At 34.9% G+C, this 22,047-nt stretch overlaps 2 protein-coding genes across 2 annotated transcripts in view; one reads left to right on the forward strand and one right to left on the reverse strand.

Annotated features, from left to right (window-relative positions):
• LOC149806570 (FRAS1-related extracellular matrix protein 1-like) overlaps nucleotides 1–9,972 on the forward strand; it is a 142,119-nt gene extending 132,147 nt beyond the window's left edge. Inside the window, exons 7-11 of the mRNA XM_089954802.1 lie at nucleotides 337–449; nucleotides 1,625–1,978; nucleotides 4,673–4,823; nucleotides 5,893–6,063; nucleotides 7,614–9,972. Of these exons, the coding sequence (XP_089810928.1) occupies nucleotides 337–449; nucleotides 1,625–1,978; nucleotides 4,673–4,823; nucleotides 5,893–6,063; nucleotides 7,614–7,912 (1,088 nt within the window). The 3' untranslated portion in view covers nucleotides 7,913–9,972. The remainder of the gene's footprint in view (nucleotides 1–336; nucleotides 450–1,624; nucleotides 1,979–4,672; nucleotides 4,824–5,892; nucleotides 6,064–7,613) is intronic.
• A 2,464-nt stretch (nucleotides 9,973–12,436) lies between these two features.
• The window catches only part of LOC149806572 (A disintegrin and metalloproteinase with thrombospondin motifs 6-like), a 59,410-nt gene continuing 49,799 nt past the window's right edge, over nucleotides 12,437–22,047 (reverse strand). Inside the window, exons 21-23 of the mRNA XM_089951387.1 lie at nucleotides 21,667–21,843; nucleotides 20,133–20,283; nucleotides 12,437–12,579 (exon numbers count right to left, since the gene is read on the reverse strand). Coding sequence (XP_089807513.1) covers nucleotides 12,461–12,579; nucleotides 20,133–20,283; nucleotides 21,667–21,843 — 447 coding nt within the window. The 3' untranslated portion in view covers nucleotides 12,437–12,460. The remainder of the gene's footprint in view (nucleotides 12,580–20,132; nucleotides 20,284–21,666; nucleotides 21,844–22,047) is intronic.

Below are 22,047 nucleotides of genomic sequence, written 5' to 3' on the forward strand. Positions count from 1 at the left end.
TTGAAACAAGCATCCATATTATGTATCCAGAATAGATGCAAAAGGGCAAATATATTTACCTGATGTTCAAAAGTCTTTATCAGTGGGATCTCAATTTTAACATTGATGTTCATATCCACAGTTCAAAACCAGTTGACTTAAGTTTATTTTTAATTTCAAATCAAGATTCACTCTAAATCATCGAAAATGTTCCTGAATATCTCTCTCTCTCTCTCTCTCTCTCTCTCTCTCTCTCTCTATATATATATATATATATATATATATATATATATATATATTGCATTTATGATCATTAATCTTTTAAGAACAAATAAAAATCACTTTTTGTATCTGCAGGGGAGTGTCCACAGTACCTTGGAATGATCAGTAAACACCAGCCCAATACCGATTTTGTGGATGGCTACTTCCTGCAGCCGCAGACCAATGGAAATACAAATACCATAATTACTGTAAGTCATGAACATATATAAACTGTACAAAGTTTACAGTATTAAATGTCTAAGTTAGTTTTTATCACTAGAATTAAGCAATAAACCTAATGCAATTTTGTATGCCAAATCCTTTTTTGTCAGTGTGGAATAATATGCACATGATCCTGTTAGAAATATTTTGGGTTGATAAGGTATCTTAGAGATGCAATTGTCACTGAATTATTTGGTTTGGGTTCATTCCCAAGACTGACAGGCCTATCAGTGTATGAACTTGTCTCTCATGATAACAAATCAAGCTAATTTTAACCTTAAAGCAAAAGAAAATATATGTCATTAAATTAGTATATCATTAAATGATAATACATGTATATAATTTTACAATGTTTCCTTACATTAACTGTACAACTTAATCCTTCTCATGTCTCAATGCTCTTTTGAACAGTGTCCCACGGATAATAATAAGAATAGAAAGGTTTGTGTCAATGTTTCCTCACCATCCTCTGTATATTTACTTCCTCAAAAGGTGTTTCTTGTGTATGCTTCCTGGAGGATGAAATTAACTTATGTTGCACCAAATTCTTTCTATGACAGTTATTTTTAGTTTGTTCCTTTTTGAGAATAAGTATGCAGACGAAAGGTTCATATGTCCACAAATTATACATTGAAATGTCACCAGCTTGTCCGAAAATGTCAGGGCTACTCCTGATTCTTCATGAACATAAAGTGCAAGTCTCTTATAAAAATCAATGACCACTCCAGTGGCCTAGTGGTTAGAGCATCTGCCTTGGATGCAGCAGGTCATGGGTTTGATCCCCGGCTGAGTCATACCAAAGACTTACAAAAAATGGTACTAACAGCTGCCTCCCTTGGCGCTCAGCATTAAGAAGTTAGTGTTAGGACTGGTTGGCCTGGTGTCAGTATAATGTGACTGGGTGGAACATCATGCTACATGTCTGCGGCATGATGCCCCAGTGCTAGACATCACTATAAACTGTCACACTGCAGACAGCGTAGCGATATGACTGAAAAATTGCTAAAGCTACATTAAAAATCCAAATCACACACACACACAAATGAATAGTAAATAAAAATGTTATTTATATTTTCCTAATCAAATAGGTCATTAAAGGTTTTCTCATATGCATTCGTTTTTATCTAAACAGGTTTCTGAGAGTTTCTCTCTTCGATTTCAGTATAACTCATTTGCCAGGATTCCTCAAACCGATAAAGATCCTTTCGATAATACATATAATACCGACCCCAGTCAAGGTGACGGCGACAGTCATCCTAGAGTATCTGCTCCTCAACCTGACATCACCCAGCAAACCACAAAAATATCCGGCAAAAAGAAAAAGAAACCCAAAAAGTCTATAAATGGAAAACTGTCTGGGAAAGGAAAAAAGTCAAGGAAATCCCAGAATTCCAAAGACAACAGCAGGAACAATGGAGAAAGTTGGAGCAAGAACAAAGAAACAGTGATGCCGCCACAAAAGGAATCAGCTAGCACATTAAACACAAATCAAAATCATATATCTGCAAATGTTAAGGTGAATATATACTTGTGTAGATCATCATGTGTTAGTTCTCTTCTAAAAGTATGAATGTAAGGTCAACACTGAAATACATACCAGCAAAAAGAAAAAAATACTTCCTTTCACATGAAAGTAAGTTACTGTGGTGATATGTCATGAATTGTAACAAAAATATTTCAATATTGCTTTGCATATACAATGTGACCCCGCTATAGCCCACTCCATTATAACACGAATTCGGATATAATATGGTCTTGTTGTGGCTCCCGAAATTTCCTATACATGTATTTTTCTTGTGCAAAAAAATCTTTCTTAAAAAGTACGAAAAAAAGTAAAAAGTTTTTTTTATCATTTTGGGGAAGAGATTGCGTATGAATAATACAAGACAATCGTGGCTTGCCTCCTGAAATTTTATATGTATTTTTCTCGTACAAGAAGAAGAATTTTTTTCTTCTTAAAACTACGAAAAATAACGCATTAAAAGTTTATTCTGGAATTGCGTAGGTCTTTGCCAATGTCGCAAACTTAGATTGTTTTTCTTTTATTGGCTGCAAAACATACCATGTGGCGAATTTTTCGCTATTTAAACTTTTATATATAACCATTGGTTTAGAGTGCAGAAATTCAGAGGCCCCATGAAAGGAAGCTGCAAACCGGATATTAAATCCACTGAAATTTATCTATTGTTACATAAACAAATTCTTTGTCCATATTGACAAACCATCTAAACAGTGCATTGTTATATCATAAGCCGCCTATCTTGACATCTAGCATGAGTTCTGTATGTTGTGAAATATCCGCTTTTTTGTTGTTGACTTTCTGGTAAGGGAGATCAACCCATACGAGGCATTGTCTCGTAATCTATCTTTCATTGGATTTTCAGCCCTCGCTAGTAATTAATATATTTAAAAGACTGACATTTGTATGTGGACGGTAAGTAAAATTCCTCTTCTTTTCACTCATAATTAAATCCTTCAGAACACTCACAATTTCTGAAATAATCCCTGTCATCAGAACACCTACGACTCTATCGTCCGTTGACCCTTTGTTTATTTTCAGATGCACGCTGCTACCACAAATGTAAAATTTTTTTTTAAAATACGTCTTACTTATTGGTTTATTCAATAGGCATGGAGGGACAGTAACTAGAATAGTCCAAACGATGGCCAATTCCTTTTTAAAAATGTACCCAGATACAATAGTTTGCTGAAATTTCCAAGGATTACCTTTGAAGCACCGATTGTTATGAAAATGTATTCGGCAAATGGTAAACATACCAGTCTCAATCATGCAATACAATTATTTGATGTTGCCGCCACAATAAGAAATGGGCATTTGTTTGGTTCTCCAAAGCTGCCCTTTAGCGGTGACTTCAAAAGCGCATGCACCCTTCATCAAAGAAAGACGACTACAATCTGTCAATAACAACAAAGAACCTTTTTCAAAGGAAGTCAGTACCAAACTTAAATAAAAGTGATGGAATCTGATAGATTTTGCATTTTCCAATGTGACTGGAACACGTTAACTGTTCTGTGAAAATTTCCTTTTCGTAGGAAAAAAGTGTATGCTTACGAATGCTACCAACAGCAGCTTAAAATGCAAACTACCTTTTATCGACTTGGAACGTACTGAAAAGTAAATGTGCTTTGTCATTCGTTACGTGATTATGCTATGTTTTTCCACTGAATTCAGACCAATATGATCTTTTACAAAATTATTGAATATTTTAAAGCTCTGTGTGTGTGCATATTTTCGATGGAAGCACTTGTATTGTGGATTCAATATATATGATGAGGTTTGTGGGCGAGTACACGGTGTTGATACTCTATTCATGCTATACAGTAGACATTTATATATAAACAGGATTCACGTATGTGTACCAATTTGTGGTTCTCTAAATAAAATAAACTATTATATATGTCTTTTCTGTTTTCACTACAGGTGTATTTCTCATTTAATATGTATCAATTTAAGAGGGTAACTGTGCCGATGAAGCACGTATTTTAGCGCCCGCATTTATTACCTACACTCCACCATCCCCACCACCCAGTTTTTTGGGGGTACATTTTCTTCAGCTAACTGACCTGGTTGCTTATAACACGGTTCGGTCTATAACACGGTCGGGTTCTTTGGCTCCCAACTACCGTGTTATAGCGGGGTCACACTGTAGAATGAAACTGAAGTATACAAAAAGAAATTTAGTTTCTCAAGAATATGTTATATTGGTTCACTGTTTCTGCCATTATTGTCATTTTTATTATGCTTTCACTATTATTACTGTTAGTAGTATGTTTTAATATTATTATTATTAATTATTAATATTATTAACATAGCCACCATCATCATTAATAACATAAGAAATTTGTTAACGCAAAGAGCACACAATGTTTTCCTCCTGGGCCAAATCATTCTCGTCGAGGATATGTGGTCAGTCATCCTACTAAAGCTGACCAGTGGTGAGCCTGAAAAATTAACTGAATAATAAAATGAGTAAAAGCACAAAATCTTCTTTATAAAAACAACACTTGAGCTAACCAACAAACTAACGCCATTAGACGAGAGCTTTGTTTTTACATTGCTGTGTATCTTCTTATTTGAAAAAATTGGCAAATCCTTTTCAAGATTCCATTGTTTGAACACTGTTTGTTGCTACATGCACTGCAGTCAAATCCACCAATTAATGATTGTACTTGACTGATTTGATTTCAGGCACCGCAGAAGTGTATGGAACTGACAAAGGGGCTTCTTCACTTTGACCTGTACTCCCAGCAGATGTTTAAATGTGATGGTCGGGAGTGGCAAGTTTGGAGTCCCGTATCCAGCAAGGACCAGCAGCCCGAAAGTGCAGAGTGTCATCAAGGTTGGCCACTCATTTTTAAGATATTAAATCATGACTCATAATTCTATAAAAAATATAATGCATCTTGTGTCTTTATCTTGGGCTTTTGTTCAGGTACTATATTGTCAAAAGTTTTTGAACATAAAACCTACAGTTAAAACGAAAGTCAAACAATTTTACCAGTCCATAACATCAGTAGTAATATGGTTAGAATTATTGAACTTTTAAAATACACTTGAGAGCCCCTCCAAGATGTCTAAATGTCATGGACTAGGCCACTCCATTTTTTATATTTAGTCATCTAGGCCATGATCATGTGTTTGAGGTTAGTGCTTCAAAAGCTTTTAGAATGTTGGGTCAGGTCAGAACATCATGTGTAAATGGGAAATATTCATCTGATCTTTGCAAATATATATAGGCTTATCAATTGGTTGTTTTTATTTATATCCTCTGAAAGACATTTATGGAATAAAGAGTATTTATTTCACATGCTCATATATGCCACACAAAAAACACCCCTCCCCTCAAGTTTCATTTAACAACAAAGTATTTATCAATAAATTATTTGTCCAAAAGATCTTCAAAATAAAAAATAGCTCATCCATTGTAAAGTATGATTGACATGTCTGTGTAACAGAGCTTTAAGATTTTTTTTCTGTCACATTGCTTCAATGTCTGCAGTGTTTAAGTTTATAGTGATGTCTAGCACTGGAGCATCATACCACAGATATGTAGCATTATGTCCTGCGCAGTCACATTTTACTGACACCAGGCTGCCCAGACACCTTATCCTGACACCAGGCTGACCAGTCACATTATCCTGACACCAGTCTGGCCAGTCTTACAACTAACCTTTTAATGCTGATCACCAAGTGAGGCAGCTGTTAGTACCATTTTTATAAGTCTATGACATGGCTGAGGTTCAAACCTGCAACCTCCCACATACAAGGCAGATGCTCTAACCACTTAGGCAAAGTGGTGTATGATAGATGAACTTTTATTTAATACAAATTCTTAAACATGATTTAAAATTCAATAATCCTTTTGTTAATTTAATTCCAGCTCATTTATTTGTGATATTCCATTATAGGCTGGTCTAAATTTGAAGGCTTTTGTTACAAGTTTATCAATGAGAGACTGACATGGGAAGTAGCTGAGACAGTTTGTGACATGTCGTATGGAGCACACCTGACAGCTGTTCACTCAAAGAAACACATGGTCTGGCTATGGGACCTTTCTGGCAAAAATTCATTCTGGATAGGTAACTTCATCTGTATTTCTTCCATCTGATTTCTTCACTTGTGTTATAAGAAGAAATGTTTTACCTTGCATAGAAAGAACTTTTTTGTACAAATGTAATTTTATGTGTATCTTTGCTTGAATTGCTTTATCTTCTGTAATTGTTCACCACGTTTCTGTTGACAAAAATAAGTCATCATCTTAAATTTCACATAACTGGTACCTCTTACTTGAAGTGTGTGCAGTTTAATATTTTCTATATGTCAAAATCTTAACTATCACTTGATGTGAATCAGATGGGTACAAACAAGACCATGAAATTCTTGTGCTGTATTCTCATTACTGAATTGACAGCAAAAGTGAAATTTTCCTTTCTCTGTCTTTTGAAACCTTTTTTATTAGTATTATTATCAACATTTTGGGGATCATCTTTACAATCAATTGCTAAGGAGATAATAGGAAAATGGTCACATCTGTCAGAATGTGGTCAATTTACCACACACGGGCTCATTAAAAACAAAATTAAGGATATAAGTGAGTGACTAGATGGTGCCAAATCTGTTATCTGGCACCCCACCCCTATAAAAATCATGATTTACATGTTAACCAGTAGGAGTTAATAGACTCGCCTTCATTTAAAAAAGAATGTCAACCAATGCCAGTCTCCCAACTGACAGAAGGTTACCTAATCACAGCATGCCTCCAAATCAAGTAATGCAAATTTCCGGCCACAGATAAATTAAATCTGGAATTACTCAGCAGCATCTTTAGTCTTGGTTTAGCACAGTTTCTGCATCAAGCTATCATTTCTTCACATGAATATTCAACAACTGGAATGCTACTTTTCCTGTGATTACAGTGCTGCATGGAATAGTAGTGGAATTGATACATTTTAGGTGGAAACATTGTAAAGATTCTCACTGAAATTAATGTATATGGCTCATCTAACCTGATGCGACATCACACAGGAGTTTTCATCCAGCATCAAAACTGAAGTCTTTGTCAAATGTTCTTTTGATCTGGAAAGACAGTTGCTCATTGAATTTGTAAAAAAATATCTATTTTTAAATGTTACAGAACTGTGCATTATTAATTCAGCTAGCACCTGTGATTACTTTTTATGCAAAGCAATTAAAAAGTGCTAAGTCCGAGCCAGAATAAATGAAATTATTTCTTTTTTTTCTCTCTAAACTGTTTCCATTAAAATAAAACCTGTGTGATAAACAGAATCTCAAATGCAGGTACAGCTTTTGTAATCACTCACAATCACTATTTCTCTGAGAAATCTCCATATTTCACACTTTGCTACCTAATAAAAAGATATAGTTTTGAATACTTAAAAGACTGGAATAAAAACCAACAATATTCAAATTAAATAAAGCACAAATTTCAGTTGTTTTATGACCCTTTACTCAAATCCTGCTCGAGGTACTTGCTGTGTTTTTGACAAGTTTGTTGTACTGTGTCTATTTCTAAATGCTTTCAGTGTTATCTTTGTACACCATTATATTCACTGATATCATGAAGATCTTTTACAAACAATTAAATGTCAATTACTTATTCCTTCTTCAGGTCTAAATGACAAACAGGAACCTGGAGTGTGGACGTACACCAGTGGAACACAATTGGTTTATTCCAACTGGGCTAAAGATGGACCCCGTGTGAAGCGTATGCTTCACAGGAAAAACTGTGTTCTTGTAAATAAAAAGAAACAATGGAAAAATAAGATATGTAACAAACCGAAATCTAGACTCATCTGTGAGCAGAGACTTCAGGGTGCAGGTATCAGCAATTCGCCGCCTAAACGGCATATTCCATCACGATCAGGAAATTATAGACAACAAGGATTCTTTTTTGGACCCAGGGATTAACCAAGAATCTGAATTAAATATTCAGTTGGTTTTCTTTTCCTTTAAAAATAGTTCACTTTATTGCTTGGAATTTTACTGGCATGAACATCACGTGACTGTGACTGAGACTTCGTTGTTCATTTTTCAAAGGTCGCATCGTGCAATTGTAAAATTGTACTGTGAAGGTATTATTCAATTGAATTCTTGGAAGACGTTAAGTGTTGAAGATTTGTGTTCTTCATTATCCAATTCACATCTAGTACAGTATTTTCTTGTATTGATACAATAAAAAAATGGCACATGTATGATGAACGGATATTATTTGCAAGCATGTTCATTTGATAGATGTGTCAGTTGTTGGTACTAGGTTTGCGTTAGTTAAGACATTAAATGTATATACTGAAACTTTCTCATATCTAATTAAATTATGATAGAAATATAGTCTTGTTAATGTGTCATTGTAAACCATCTGCTGGCCTGTGATTACTATCTATAGTACATATACATGTATTTCAGATAAATACATGTATATCAGTACTCAGCGTAAGTTACCATAATTATTTCCAGATGGAAACCTTGAAAGACTCTCATATTTGTAACTATATTCTTATGACAGTGAAATTCTCTGTAAATCCTGGCCATTTTGTATTACCTCTGTAAATCCTAGCCATTATGATCATTATCGTTAGAGCTTTTACATGTCTTTTAATTAAGCTACACGTTGCCATCTTTATGCAGCAGGGACTTTCATTCTGTTCAAAAATACTGAACTCACTTCATTCGTGATTGTTGCTAAGAACCAGACAAAGTGTTAAAATGAATATTAATTTAGAAGAATCTGCAGTTTTTGCAGGGGGGCAGGACATAGGTTTTGTACATGGGGACTGATCAGATTGTTAACACCTTGGGATATATCCACAAAGCCAAAGAAAAACAACAATTTTAACCAATTGTACATAAGACTTGAATAGAAAAGGCAATTCTTATACATATTAAACTTCTTAATGTGCATACACATTTAGCACTGAGGTGATTTTTATCGTCTTTTTGTGTTAGACTGAGTAATGGTAAAGAAAATGGACCCTGGATAAATACATGTAGAATTATTGACGCTGTACTCTGGATATAAAGTGTCTGTGAATAAACCATAGGTTTCATCTTTGAGATTTTCATGAGAAACCTGAGGTCTAACTTAGTACAGTTTTAGAGCAACTAATATTCAGAAAGTGCCCTTTGATTTTCTTTGCAGACATGAAACTTGTTTTCACATTCTTTTGTGTTTCTGTGTAGAGGAATCACGTTGCAGGCAAATTCTAATATGCATTATTTCTCATAAAAATGCCATGATGGCATCTAGTTGGGATTTGTCTAATTTAGCATTATAACTCCAGGAACGATTCTAGTAGGACAAAACAAAAGTCTCTACAAGTTAATGCATGAACAGTGCAGGTGAAGAAAAATGATAAAGTACTCAGTCCCAGGTATACTTGAAAATTAAGTTCTTGGAGGTTGCGGGGGGTCTTTGCTTGTTTGTTTATATGTTTATTTGTTATATAAAAATTAAATTCTCAAAATGCTGTACCAAAAGGCTTACTACAAGACCAGGAATAAAAAGTTTGATCCTTCAATGATTGTACAAAATTTACTCCCATTACCTATTTCTATTTCCAAAAACTTGTCTGGAACCTATGGAAAATTGAAAGCGTGAAGTCAATACTGCTGTTTACTGATTAAGGAAAATGTTTCAGTTTTGTAAATATATCTGTAAGCTTTTATTTCCAAAGCAAAACTATTAAGAAAATTTGTACAGTCCAAAAGTGATCTTTTTTATTTCTTTTGTTCTATTTAACTTTTAGGATCCAATGTTACATGCAAGATGCATGGTCAGACAACTAGAATATATTTGGTCAAGAACTAGTTCTGGTTTAGAGTTGTAGGTTTATTCAATTTGTACATAGATGTACTTATTTGTACAAAATTAGCACTAGAACAGGTAGCTAATTTCATGGCTTTAGTATACAATATTAGTATATTGTGATTGAATATGTCGAAAAAAGCATAATATATCTTTAAACCATCAACAGTCTTTGTTATTTAATATTCCTTACTTTCTTCATTATTTTCTCTTTGGTTTTCTCACATTTCGTATAGGTTACATCTTGCTTTGATTTATTGCACCCTACCCTTTATTGGCTGAAAAAGGTTACCTCTTGCTTTGATTTATTGCACCCTACCCTTTATTGGCTGAAAAAGGTTACCTCTTGTTTTGATTTATTGCACCCTACCATTTATTGGCTCGAAAAGGTTACCACTTGTTTTGATGTATTGCACATTAACCTTTATTGGCTCGAAATGGTTACCTGTTGTTTTGATTTGTTGCACCCTACCCTTTATTGGCACAAATAGGTTACATCTTGTTTTGATTTATTGACCCTACCTTTTATTGGCTCATAAAGGTTACCTCTTGTTTTGATTTGTTGCACCCTACCCTTTATTGGCTCAAATAGGTTACATCTTGTTTTGATTTATGGACCTTACCCTTTCCTGGCTCAAAATTCAGTCATACCATTTTGGTTGACCTTTCATTAACCTTATTTGCTGTATTACAGTTACAGCTAAAATACAATGATTCTGGTAAAGCAAAACAAAAACACTTTACATTTCCATGAGTATGTTGAAATGCTGTTCAATGACTGAATGGTATTCATTTCTGCAGGAAAACACGATAAGGTTTATGAGTTTACAAAAGAGTTATCTTCAAGGATACGGTTATGAGGGTCAGCATGGCTCTGAGAAAGGAAAAGCATTTGAATAGAACTTGAAAGATGAAAATGAAGTGTTCACCTGGAAGAAGCCCATCAGAGACAGGTTATGCGTATATAGGTGTGGTGGGGGTGCAACCTCACAATTTCAAAGGTGATATAAACTCTTCCTTTTAACCTAGATTCAATATATGCTGATTTGGAGTGGGGTGGAAACCTAGATAAAAAAGGGCAGATAGTTATGGTGGTTTCCATCTCTTAAGTACTTTCAAGCACTCTTGCACTGTCTTATGCACATTGTTGAAGCACTCTTGTGCTATATCATGCACATTGTTGAAGTACTCTTGTGCTGTACCTTGCACACTTGTTCTGTATCATGCACATTGTTGAAGCACTCTTGTGCTGTACCTTGCACACTTGTTCTGTATCATGTACATTGTTGAAGCACACTTGTGCTGTATCTTGCACACTTGTGCTGTATCATGCACATTGTTGAAGCAATCTTATACTGTCTCCTGCACATTATCTAATACGAAATAGGAGCAGGAAAATAAACACTGTCCGGTGTCTGTTAAAGGATTCAGTTCTATTCATATTTCGGTAACTTTAATCTGTAAAAGACACTATCTCGCATGACTGATTGCATGTTCACTTTAAAAGGTGTGCAACACTTTTAGATGTCCTGCACCAGCTGTTCATTGCTTATTCCTGACTGTGTGAAGTTTATGTTTAACAATTGCTATACAAAGTTGGCACTAAGGGTTGGCAAGAATTTATACAGGTAGCATGCCAGCAGTAGTAGGTAACGATTGTGAGATAACTGGTTCAATACGGCAACTTGCGCCGATATTCTAGATGTGACTGATTTATTTATCTGATAATGTCTTGTCCTCAAATAATAGAATCTAATGAGATGTTGTTTCTCAAGTACAAGTGGCAGTTCCAGTTTATTTTCCTTTACTACTGTGTCACATGAAATGTTTCTCAAGTGCAATCAGCAGTTACAGTGTTTTCCTTTATTACTGTGTCACATGAAATGTTGTTTCTCAAGTACAATCGGCAGTTACAGTGTTTTCCTTTATTACTGTCACATGAAATGTTGTTTCTCAAGTACAACCGGCAGTTGCAGTGTGTTTTCCTTTCCTACTGTGTCACATGAAATGTTGTTTCTCAAGTACAATCGGCAGTTACAGTGTGTTTTCCTTGACTACCGTGTCACATTGATATTTAGCAGAATTCAGTATCGTATAATCAGCCAGTAAGATCATAATTTTGTTTTCCAGTCAGAATGTTTATGTTTACAATTGAATTAAAACAATTTGTAGTGATCAAATTTTCGCATTTAAATTTTGAACAGGAAAACATTGGCCGGATACAACCTATATATCCGAAGACATCAATTCAAATTTAAAGCTGTGCCATTTGATATCATTGTCGTCACAGACAAACTCCCATATAAGATCTATACAACGATTATTTTTTGATGTTTCAATTATCAGCTCGCCCTCGTATTGTTTTTTTTTCTTTCTTTCTAGTGAGATACAATTTCTAGGTGCATGTTGAGGGAACATTTTTTGTCAAATATTTTTAATGAATAAATTTAAATTTACAACAATAAAAACGATATTCATGTGTGAGTATGCTCCAGAGGAACCCGCACATTATTGCAAGAAGAATAAAACATTACAAATATATATATATATATATATATATATATATATATATATATATATATATATATATATATATATATATATATATTACTAGAGTGTTCATTCTGCAACAACATAAATAAAATCAAAAGTTGTTAATGCAATCGGCCACCATGGCAAGTTTTACAACACATTCTTTGAAAATATTCTCGATCACAGAAGCGGAACTTCAGTACCAACGGGCAGTAAGCGACCTGGTGTTTGTCGGCACATTCTGTAATAGAAATGGAATATTGAACATTCACAAACACAAAATATACTTTATTTTAAAATATAAGGTAACTGAAAACTATCTTCACAGAACTGAAAGAAATTCTGTGTGTGTATATATATATATATATATATATATATATATATATATATATATATATATATATATATATATAAAAGCGAAGATTATCGTTATGTTGTTATTTCAGCATTGAGCATAACATCAGAATTTATATTTGCATTTTATTTCATAACAGTCGAATATTTATGTTATATATACCTCTTTCAACCTAAAACATTTAAAAACAAGTTTATAAATGTTAAAAATATCCTCTCAGGTGTAGCACTAATTTGATAAATCAGCCCAAAACATACACTGATAAGGAGTGACGCTTTCAGGGTTAATCCTGCCTATCTTTTAAATGTGAAATGGCATGCAGACATTTATGTTTGCACACCTCGGTGTGCATTTTATCCACTTAATGGTGTTTTTCGCAGCTCATGCGTTACGATCAGCTGAAGGATCGTTATGGTACAGTGTACAGAATATATCTTGATCAATTCTACGTTTGAAAAGTTGTCAATGCATGTGGAATTACACAATCCTACCTGCTGCGCCCATTTCAAATTTCGTGTTATATTTTGGATGACAGCTTATAATAGGCCTTGTCTTGGAATACCGAGCTGTTGCACTCTTTCTCGAGATGTCACGGGTTAGTTCGTGAATATGTTGACAACGGAGAAAGTCAAGGAGAATTGTTTTTTTATTTCTTTATATGCGTATTTTGCAGTGACAAATACACTGACAATTAAACCACAAACAAATATATTCCTTGGAAATGTTATGTGAAAAGTGTATTTAATATGAACAACATAAAGAGGTTTTAATTTTATGTGCCAATTTGTGGCCGAAGCTGAATAAGTAAAAACACACAGTACTTCAGTTTTTATTAGTTTTACATGACTTAAAAATATGTTGCGAAATTGGATCTTAAAATTTATTTATATGAATACTGATATTTGCATTTCAAACCCCTATCAATACCTTGTTAAATAAGACAAAAATGATCAAAACTGTTTTCTATTAGTCAAATTTTGAAATAACTATTTTAAATTCAATTTGATCTTGACAATGTATGTTTTGCATATCAGTACTATTAGAAACACGTAAGTAGTTATGGGGGATAAGATGGCATGGAGGCACTCTATGGTGATCTAAGGAAATTAACATTAAATATGACCATAAGGGAATCGTTGGGTCTTTAACATTAAACATGACTATGTGTAAATGGGAATTTAATAATATAATTAGACCCTCTGTCCTATGTTTTGTATGGAAGATGTAACATTAAAAGCTTCAATAGCTAAATAATTAACACGATCTTATTGACCTTATTTGAATTTAACATGGTGGAACTCCACGACTCAGCGCCTGCATTGACTCACCATGACTTATCCTAACTCACAAAAATACACCTATAAGCTAAAAAACTACAAACAGACACGTAGGGGTGGGAGCGGGTGGAGTAAAATAAGTACAGTCATGAAGAATGTCACTTATTGACCATGCACATCTAACTTCACCATGGAACAAACAGCCTTTAGAAACTAACCAGAGTATGGACGGTATGGATAGGTAATGCTCTCTCGCACACTCGTGCATTATCCAACATATCATGTCACAACAATACAATTACTATTTGACATGTGTTTGCTGAACCAAGCACAGTTTGCCTCACACTCTTATAATAAATCCATCTGGAATCGCTTACGAGATCTAACTATAACGAAACCTGCACCTCTAACTCCATGTGAAATTATAGTAAATGACACAGTTATACTGATGAGCTCGATATTGCAAACCAGTTTGACCTTTTTTTTACGAATATATCCCAAACTCTTGACAGGTCTAATTTTACAGAGCTTAATATAGACAAACTTGCTAAATTTTTTAATGAAAGGGTACCCGATCATGTTAGTTTCATTATTTCCTTAATAACAAGAAATGACACTTTTGATATTCTCAATAAAATTTACACAAACAAATCAGAGGATCTTGAAGGAATTTATCTGAAAATGTCATCTTTATCAATCTCAGAGTTGTTAAAAGAAATACTTAACTTTAGTATCACTTGTTTAAGTTCCCGGAGTCAATGAAGATAACAAATGTATTCGCAATTTATAAAAGAAAAAGGGTGACCCATCCAACTATCGACCCGTATCTGTTATATCTGAACTTTCCAAAATTATTGAAAACATGACAGAAAGCATATTTTCAGATATCATAAGTACCAACTACTCCATAAATCACAATCAGGTTTTCAACAGAATCATTCATGTCAAACTGCACTGACAAACTTATAGGTCAGTGGCAATTAGCGATTGAATCAGGTGAACTTTGTGGCGCAATCTTCATCGATTTAAAAAAAAAAGCATTCGATTAGGTTGACCATTCGTACTCATTAAAAGTCTTACAGCCTTCATATTTTCTTCAAACTCAGTTGCCTGGTTGTAAGCATACTTCCGAACCAAGTCATACCTTAAGTGGTGTTCCTCAAGGATCTATATTGGAGCCTCCTCTTTTTCGACCATGTATCAATGACTTAGCTTTGTATCCAGTGTACTCTAACATAGATCTTTTCACTGATGACTCTACATGGCATTTATCTGATAAATCTCTTGATTCATTTTGGTGTCAACAAAACAAAATGTATATTAATATCTCTAACATGAAATGTATGACAATCGGAGCAAGGTAGCGCCTATCTACTAACACGGATTTACTGGTAACTCAAAATTACATTGACGTGGCTTTGTCAAATAAACCCCCAAAACTTCTTGGTACCTATATTGATTAACATATCAGCCGGAACTTACATGTCAATCACCTATGTGCAATGTTAGTCAAAAGAATAACTGTTAAAATTGCTGTCAAGATTTCTGCCTCCCCAGTAATTTGAACTTTTATTTTCGGGATATATACTACCACTGATTAACTACAGCTGTATCATAGATGGAAATACATCAAATTATAATCTATCCAGAACTGATAAACCCCGGAAAAGGGCAGCCCAAATAATAATGAAACTTCCTATTATTATGACTCTCTCGAACGTTTGTTTTCACGTCTACAAAATGGCCACTCATTCAAAAATGTATTATTTATTTCAAAGGAATTAATCGTGTAAGTCTAAACATGATCTTTATCCACATTATATTTCTAACCTTACTGAACTAAGATCATCGAATACTGAGCGTAATCTACGATCAACGACGAAAAACTATCTTCAGATTCCGTGTCGAAAATTAATCATTACAAAAGCTCATTTACTGTATCAGCACCTACTGTATGGAATTCCTTACCCTTAACAGAGCTGCCAGCACTCCTGACTCGCAATTAATGAAAAGAGGGGGAAATTAATTTGGAACACAATTAATGAAAAATTATATCATGACTCTTGCTCCATCGACTTTGATGGTCAGTACTGCATCATATGAAAATACCCAAATAAAACTAAAACACATTATTTACACTAATTAAATATACACATTTATCTGCAGCCAACTTTATTGATATACACAAACTTCACGCTATTTATCATGAAATGATACTGTGGCAGACTTGAACTTCCTCAATCGGGCTATGCTAAATTTGTTTTCAAAATTGCTCAGACTTCTTGCCTGGTGGTTTATGTTGGTTACTAAAACTGTTGCAAATTTTCAGCACCTAAGGAGGCCCTAAAGACATATTTTCCCTCACGATACAAAATACTCTTTCACTGTCCCAGTTGCTATCTCCAACAGCGAAAGGCAGAATATGTTCTGCAAGAAAACTCACAATCAATGCTTCAGCTTTGGTAGCTTGCAAGATTTGAATTGGTGGTTTCAAGTATTCCAGAGCTGAAATCTCCTTCCTGGGTGCTCTTCATTTTGCCAATATTTATATGCATTTTTCTATCAGTACGCTTTTTTCACATCGTCTCTGCCACATGCCTACATGATCTGGTATTGTTGCTTACAATTTATCTGTCATACATGTACTATATAATAAGTTTTGGTGTATTCCAATCTGTACTTCACTTTTTGTGGAATATATTTCTTTTTCTTTAGAGGGTGAAACATTTTAACTGTAGTGTAGCTTAATTACGAAATGATATTAATCCAGAAGATGAGACGTTGAATTTGTGATTAGTGGGTCGGTGCATGCGCGGAAAAATATTAACCCAATCAAATTACAATATAATGTAATCTTTCAATATCTCATCAATAACTACACTCGAAAAAGCTGTCTTTATTTAGTGGGGTTTTTTTAATTATTTTTTTAAAATTACAGTTGATATGAATATGTACATGTGCCATTAAAAACAAAATTCCAGTTGGGCCCTAGTTTTCTTCACAAGTATTTGTAAAACCTCTGTTCTAAATGTAGATTAAATATTTTAAAACGCTTGCTGCAGGGCAAACTGTAAGAATCGGAAATAGTTCTGCTAACATCAATAATAGCAACCGTTATTGGCATCAGTGACCACTGTTGATATCATGACGAACACTTAACGGGATAAATGATTTTTTTCCCCCTGATTTAAGCCGATTAATAATTGGGGAATTCGTGATTTTTTTAATGTGGCGTGAAACTGTCAATCGCTATCGAGAGTCGTGCAATTCACGCCAAAATCGCGAGGGTTGGCAGGTCTGCCAAGGGATACGTAATTAAAATTCCTTTGCTTCGTTTAAAATATCATTAAAGAAATTCTTTCTTAACCATCATTTATTAAAGCCTCTTGATAGAGAACCTTGTAATGCGTCCATAAATAATAGGTCCATGTCTTATTCTATGTACGTCTATATAAGAACACCGCCCAGGGCTTTGCAAATCCACTTGCCCAACGCTTGGGATAAGCTAAGATTTGTCTAGGGTAATTTGCAAATCCACTTGCCCAACGCTTGGGATAAGCTAAGGTTTGTCTAGGGTAATTTGCAAATCCACTTGCCCAACGCTTGGGATAAGCTAAGGTTTGTCTAGGGTAATTTGCAAATCCACTTGCCCAACGCTTGGGATAAGCTAAGGTTTCTCTAGGGCAATTTGCAAATCCACTTGCCCAACGCTTGGGATAAGCTAAGGTTTGTGTAGGGTAAATTCAAGTTTGAAGAATACCTGTAAGCGGGAAAGTTATTTTAAAAAATGGATAGAGGTATAGTCAGTGAGAAAGAGAAAAGTCGTGTTCAGCAAGTTTTTACTCTGCGATATCGCCACAATACAGATCTAGCATTTTTATTGTGCTTTTATGAGAACCACATTCTTTTTTCATGTAACTGACCATAGTTTCTTTCAATGTTTGATCATAAATTTCACACCATACACTATCAAGTCTGTATTTTCCATTTTAAAGTCAGTATTACAACTAGTCTCACATTATCTCGCACAGCAATACAATGTTAATTGTTTTGAAAATACATTTTACTTTCGTTTTATTACACAATATTTCACTGGGCATGAGTTGTCTTAAGTCCTTTCCCGTAACATACAAAAATGATCCAAGGGAAACAAGTTCGTATATCAATGCTCACAAGGCATTTCAAAGGCGAAGATAATAAACATATAGTTACGTAGTTAATTATAGAAGCAATTAATGAGACAGAGAAGACATTGCACTTGTTATAGTCACTTTTGTCCATTTCATTTGTTTAATTTAAGTGTTAAAAACGCCCAGTTTCTTTGATATATATCTGAACAGTTAGGAGTATGACAAAATTTGTTTGTTTTCTGAGTTATTCTTCACATTCCAGTACTATATCCAGAGCATGACAACATGTGTGTTAAAAGATGGAGATAGAATAAATATATTTGGCTATAAAAAAGGGGCAGTAGAACAAACAGTGCTCATCACCGTCATTGTCATAACCACAGGCATACATGGGACAATAAACTAAACTCACTTTGTAAGAATCGGATTTCATGAGACAAAATGAATGTCTAAGTTTAGTATGAAGGATAGTAAGGTGACCTTGAAAATATCATAATGCGGTGTTAGGTCCGTTCGTTGAATTAGATGAATGCTTCAAAGATATAAAGTTTAGGAGCTTTTTGAACATCTTTTGGAAGAGAGTCCAAAGACAAGTCGTATTTGGGGGAAAAGGATGTCTGTGAGGAAAAAATAAACTGAAGTCTAGCAGAAATGGATGTGATGCTTTGGGAGTTAGGTAGATGATCATGAGATAGTTGATATCTCCTTCGTGGAATGTCGGATTAGTTAGGTACTTGAGTATTTAGGATCAGATACAATGATCTCTTCTTCTTCCTTCATTGTGCAAGCGTTACCAACGAGTTTCTACATAAAAAATCGCTCTAGAGTAATCAGCGGGTCATCTTCTAATTCAACTGTTTTCTCTGATATATCCGAATCTTCAATACATCAATTATTCCAAACCTGACAAACGTATTCTAAAATTGGACATATGATTAGTATGCATAATTTGGCCAAAGCTGTCTTGCGAAAAGAGTTTGTAGTCGCACACAGTATTGTTATTTGCATCCATTATGAATAATCATACTAGCATCAAAGGATTATCTTATAATTGTCTATGATTTGTAACGAGAAACAAATGCGTATCGTCAAAAGATAACTTCGGATAGGAAAAGTCATTCTGCCTCTGTGCGATTAAAAGAATATCTGTTTTGGAATTGTTAAAGTGCCCGACATTAAGTTTTTCAAGAGCATTGTTTATAATCCTTTTGCACCTGTGAAGAGTCATTAAAAGAAATCGCAAGAGAAGTAATATATGCAAGTAGCGTTGCAAGCAATTTCAAGTTTTCTGCTATTTCGCTGAAAAAAAGCGTAATAAAAAGGTACTAGCACGGAACCTTTGGGAACCCCAGTAGTTACTGGACGTAGTTACTTGACATTTTGATGACACTGAAGTCAGCCCCCCCCCCCCCCGAACAAAAACCAAACAACAACCCCCGACCCCAACTCCCCAACTCAGGTAGTAGTTTGATGCGTAGCTTTTGAGCCCTGATAGAAGCTTACCAGCAATTACAGATTTTGAAAGTGATAATATAACCATTACCTATACTCTATCAAAATCGTTAAAGACATCAAGGAAAGCTGAAAACTTCAGAATGTAATTTCTCGAGAAAGACAGCAATAATTTTGAGTTTCATGTTGTTGCGCGCACTTTCTCAAGAAGAGACTTATTCCAAGTTGTCGTCCAACAAATACGAAATTCATAATGGTCACAGTTGGTAGGGTTGTGTTATTCAACATTTGTTTACAACTTATCCAGAATATTCCGCACATATTAGCGAGGTAGATCGTAACTCAAGAGCCGCTAGAAATAAACATATATCGACGCATGCAAACATAGAATTTTCCACGCAATTTCACACCTTAAAGAACAGGGGAATCTAGCCCCTAAATCATCAGTCAGAATCAGTACAGCTTTGGGGCTGATTTATCGGACTAGTGTAATACATGTTAGATTTCTGTAGAATCCATTGTGCATGTACTGATATAGACTGGTACGACATGTATTATCGACCAGATCGGTAGGTCTTACCGTCGTCCCCACTTTCCTGATCGCACGGCACATCACAACGCTGGCTGACCGCTGGCTTATCCCTTTTTGGACAGAGATCACTTGGTTTACCGTCGAACGTCATGCACTCGACGCTGCGCTCATGCCACCCCTGGCCACACTCAGCACTACACTGTGGAAGATACGATGATAACAAGCATGATACAGTGGTTTTCGTATTTATTGGACAGTAATTTTTCATGTATTTTCACGCACTAACTATCATTATCACATAAAATCAACCAATAAATAAAAGAAAAAAGTTCTAAAAGATTGCATTTACAGCTAAATTCTGAAAAGTATCCTTTATTAAGATGAATTGTTGTAAAAGTTAGAAACTTACATCTTTATAACGAAGACAGCCAGAGCTTCAGAAACACAATAAAACACCACGATTTTGGTAAGTTTATAACGATTTCCGTAACGTTCGTGAAGCACATCGCATGTTATTACAAGAATAATATTGGTATATAAAGTATCAATATGCGAATGGAATTTAAACAAATAGAATTGTTATGTTGCTGTCCATCCATGAAAACATTAAAATTAAAGATTTTCTCTTCTTCCACTCGTATATCTTATACAAATATGAATTTTTGTGCAATGAACGAACCGACAGGATCGTGTAATGTACATCTCGCCTGCTTATTTGTTACATGGTTCAAAACCGTATCCACTGTAGCAATAATTATTACTCATTACATCCTAAATTCACTTGTAATATATTTGAACGTACGTGACAAAGGTGAATGCACATATCAAATTTCGTCACAACACATGCAACAGTATCTCGGAAATAATATAAAAGATAAGAAAATAAGAAACTGTTTCATGGAGCGTCAATAGTACATGTGTGTCACTTCGATTTACCTTCTATCGTCATGTCAGGTTGAACTGAGCCAAACGCGGTACATACGGAGATAAGATAAGGTCTCGAAAGAGATGACATTTGTTGGAGAGAGAACGATAGAAGGTCAGGAACAGAAAAAGGTCAGGTCACTGGTTCATCCATTTTGTTAAAGAGGGACAAAAGAAATTAACAACAAAGTATAATGATGGAATATTCCATGAAGCAAAGTCACGGGAGATGAGAGTAGACCTGGGATAAAAGCTTATATTCCCGGATGTTGTGAAGACTCCTATTCGTCCAGACGTTATCATATGGTTCAAGATTGCGAAGATGCTCGTCTTGATGGAACCGAACAATGAACGGAAGAGACGTATGAAAGAAAGACAGGGAATTACCAGGAACTGGTACAGAGCTGCAGAGAAAAAGGTTGGAACACTTGGCTCCACGTGGTGGGAGCAGATGCAGAGGCTTTCCTGTTCAGTCCACCTGGAGGATGCTCAATAGGGAAATACTACTTTTACTTTAGAAAATAAAACAGCCTTAAAAAAAAAAAACGTATTTGTCAAATGAAATCTAACAAGGAGGACGATGTGGCGTTCTCTAATGAAGAAATAACTACAAAACAATAGGAAGGCTTAACATTGGCATAGCGTTAAGCATCGTTACCTCGCTCCATTCTCCGATGACCCACGTGGGAGGTGGACAGCTTTGTTTTACACAAGTTGCTATCGTCTCAGGTTTCTTGCTTATGTCACATTGTGACTCGTCAAAATACATCTGCCTATCACTCGTCGTGCAGTATACATGACGAACCATCTCTCCACGGCCACATTTCTTAGAGCACTGCAAAATATAATGGAGTTGAAAATGAAATTGTATTCAGTATTCCTAATAATAAAGACTTACCGACTCTTGACATGCTACACTTTGACGTATCTTCCTTTTTCAGAAAAGAACGTAAACTGCGGGATTACTTCTTTCAAATACGACTACTTTTAGTGGGTTTTAAGAAGTCGTTGAAAGTTGTTTCGTTCTCTTTTATGTACG

This window comes from Sinohyriopsis cumingii, chromosome 1, assembly GCF_028554795.1.
Source record: "Sinohyriopsis cumingii isolate HCF-2022 chromosome 1, ASM2855479v2, whole genome shotgun sequence".
Classification (NCBI taxonomy): Eukaryota; Metazoa; Mollusca; class Bivalvia; order Unionida; family Unionidae; genus Sinohyriopsis; species Sinohyriopsis cumingii.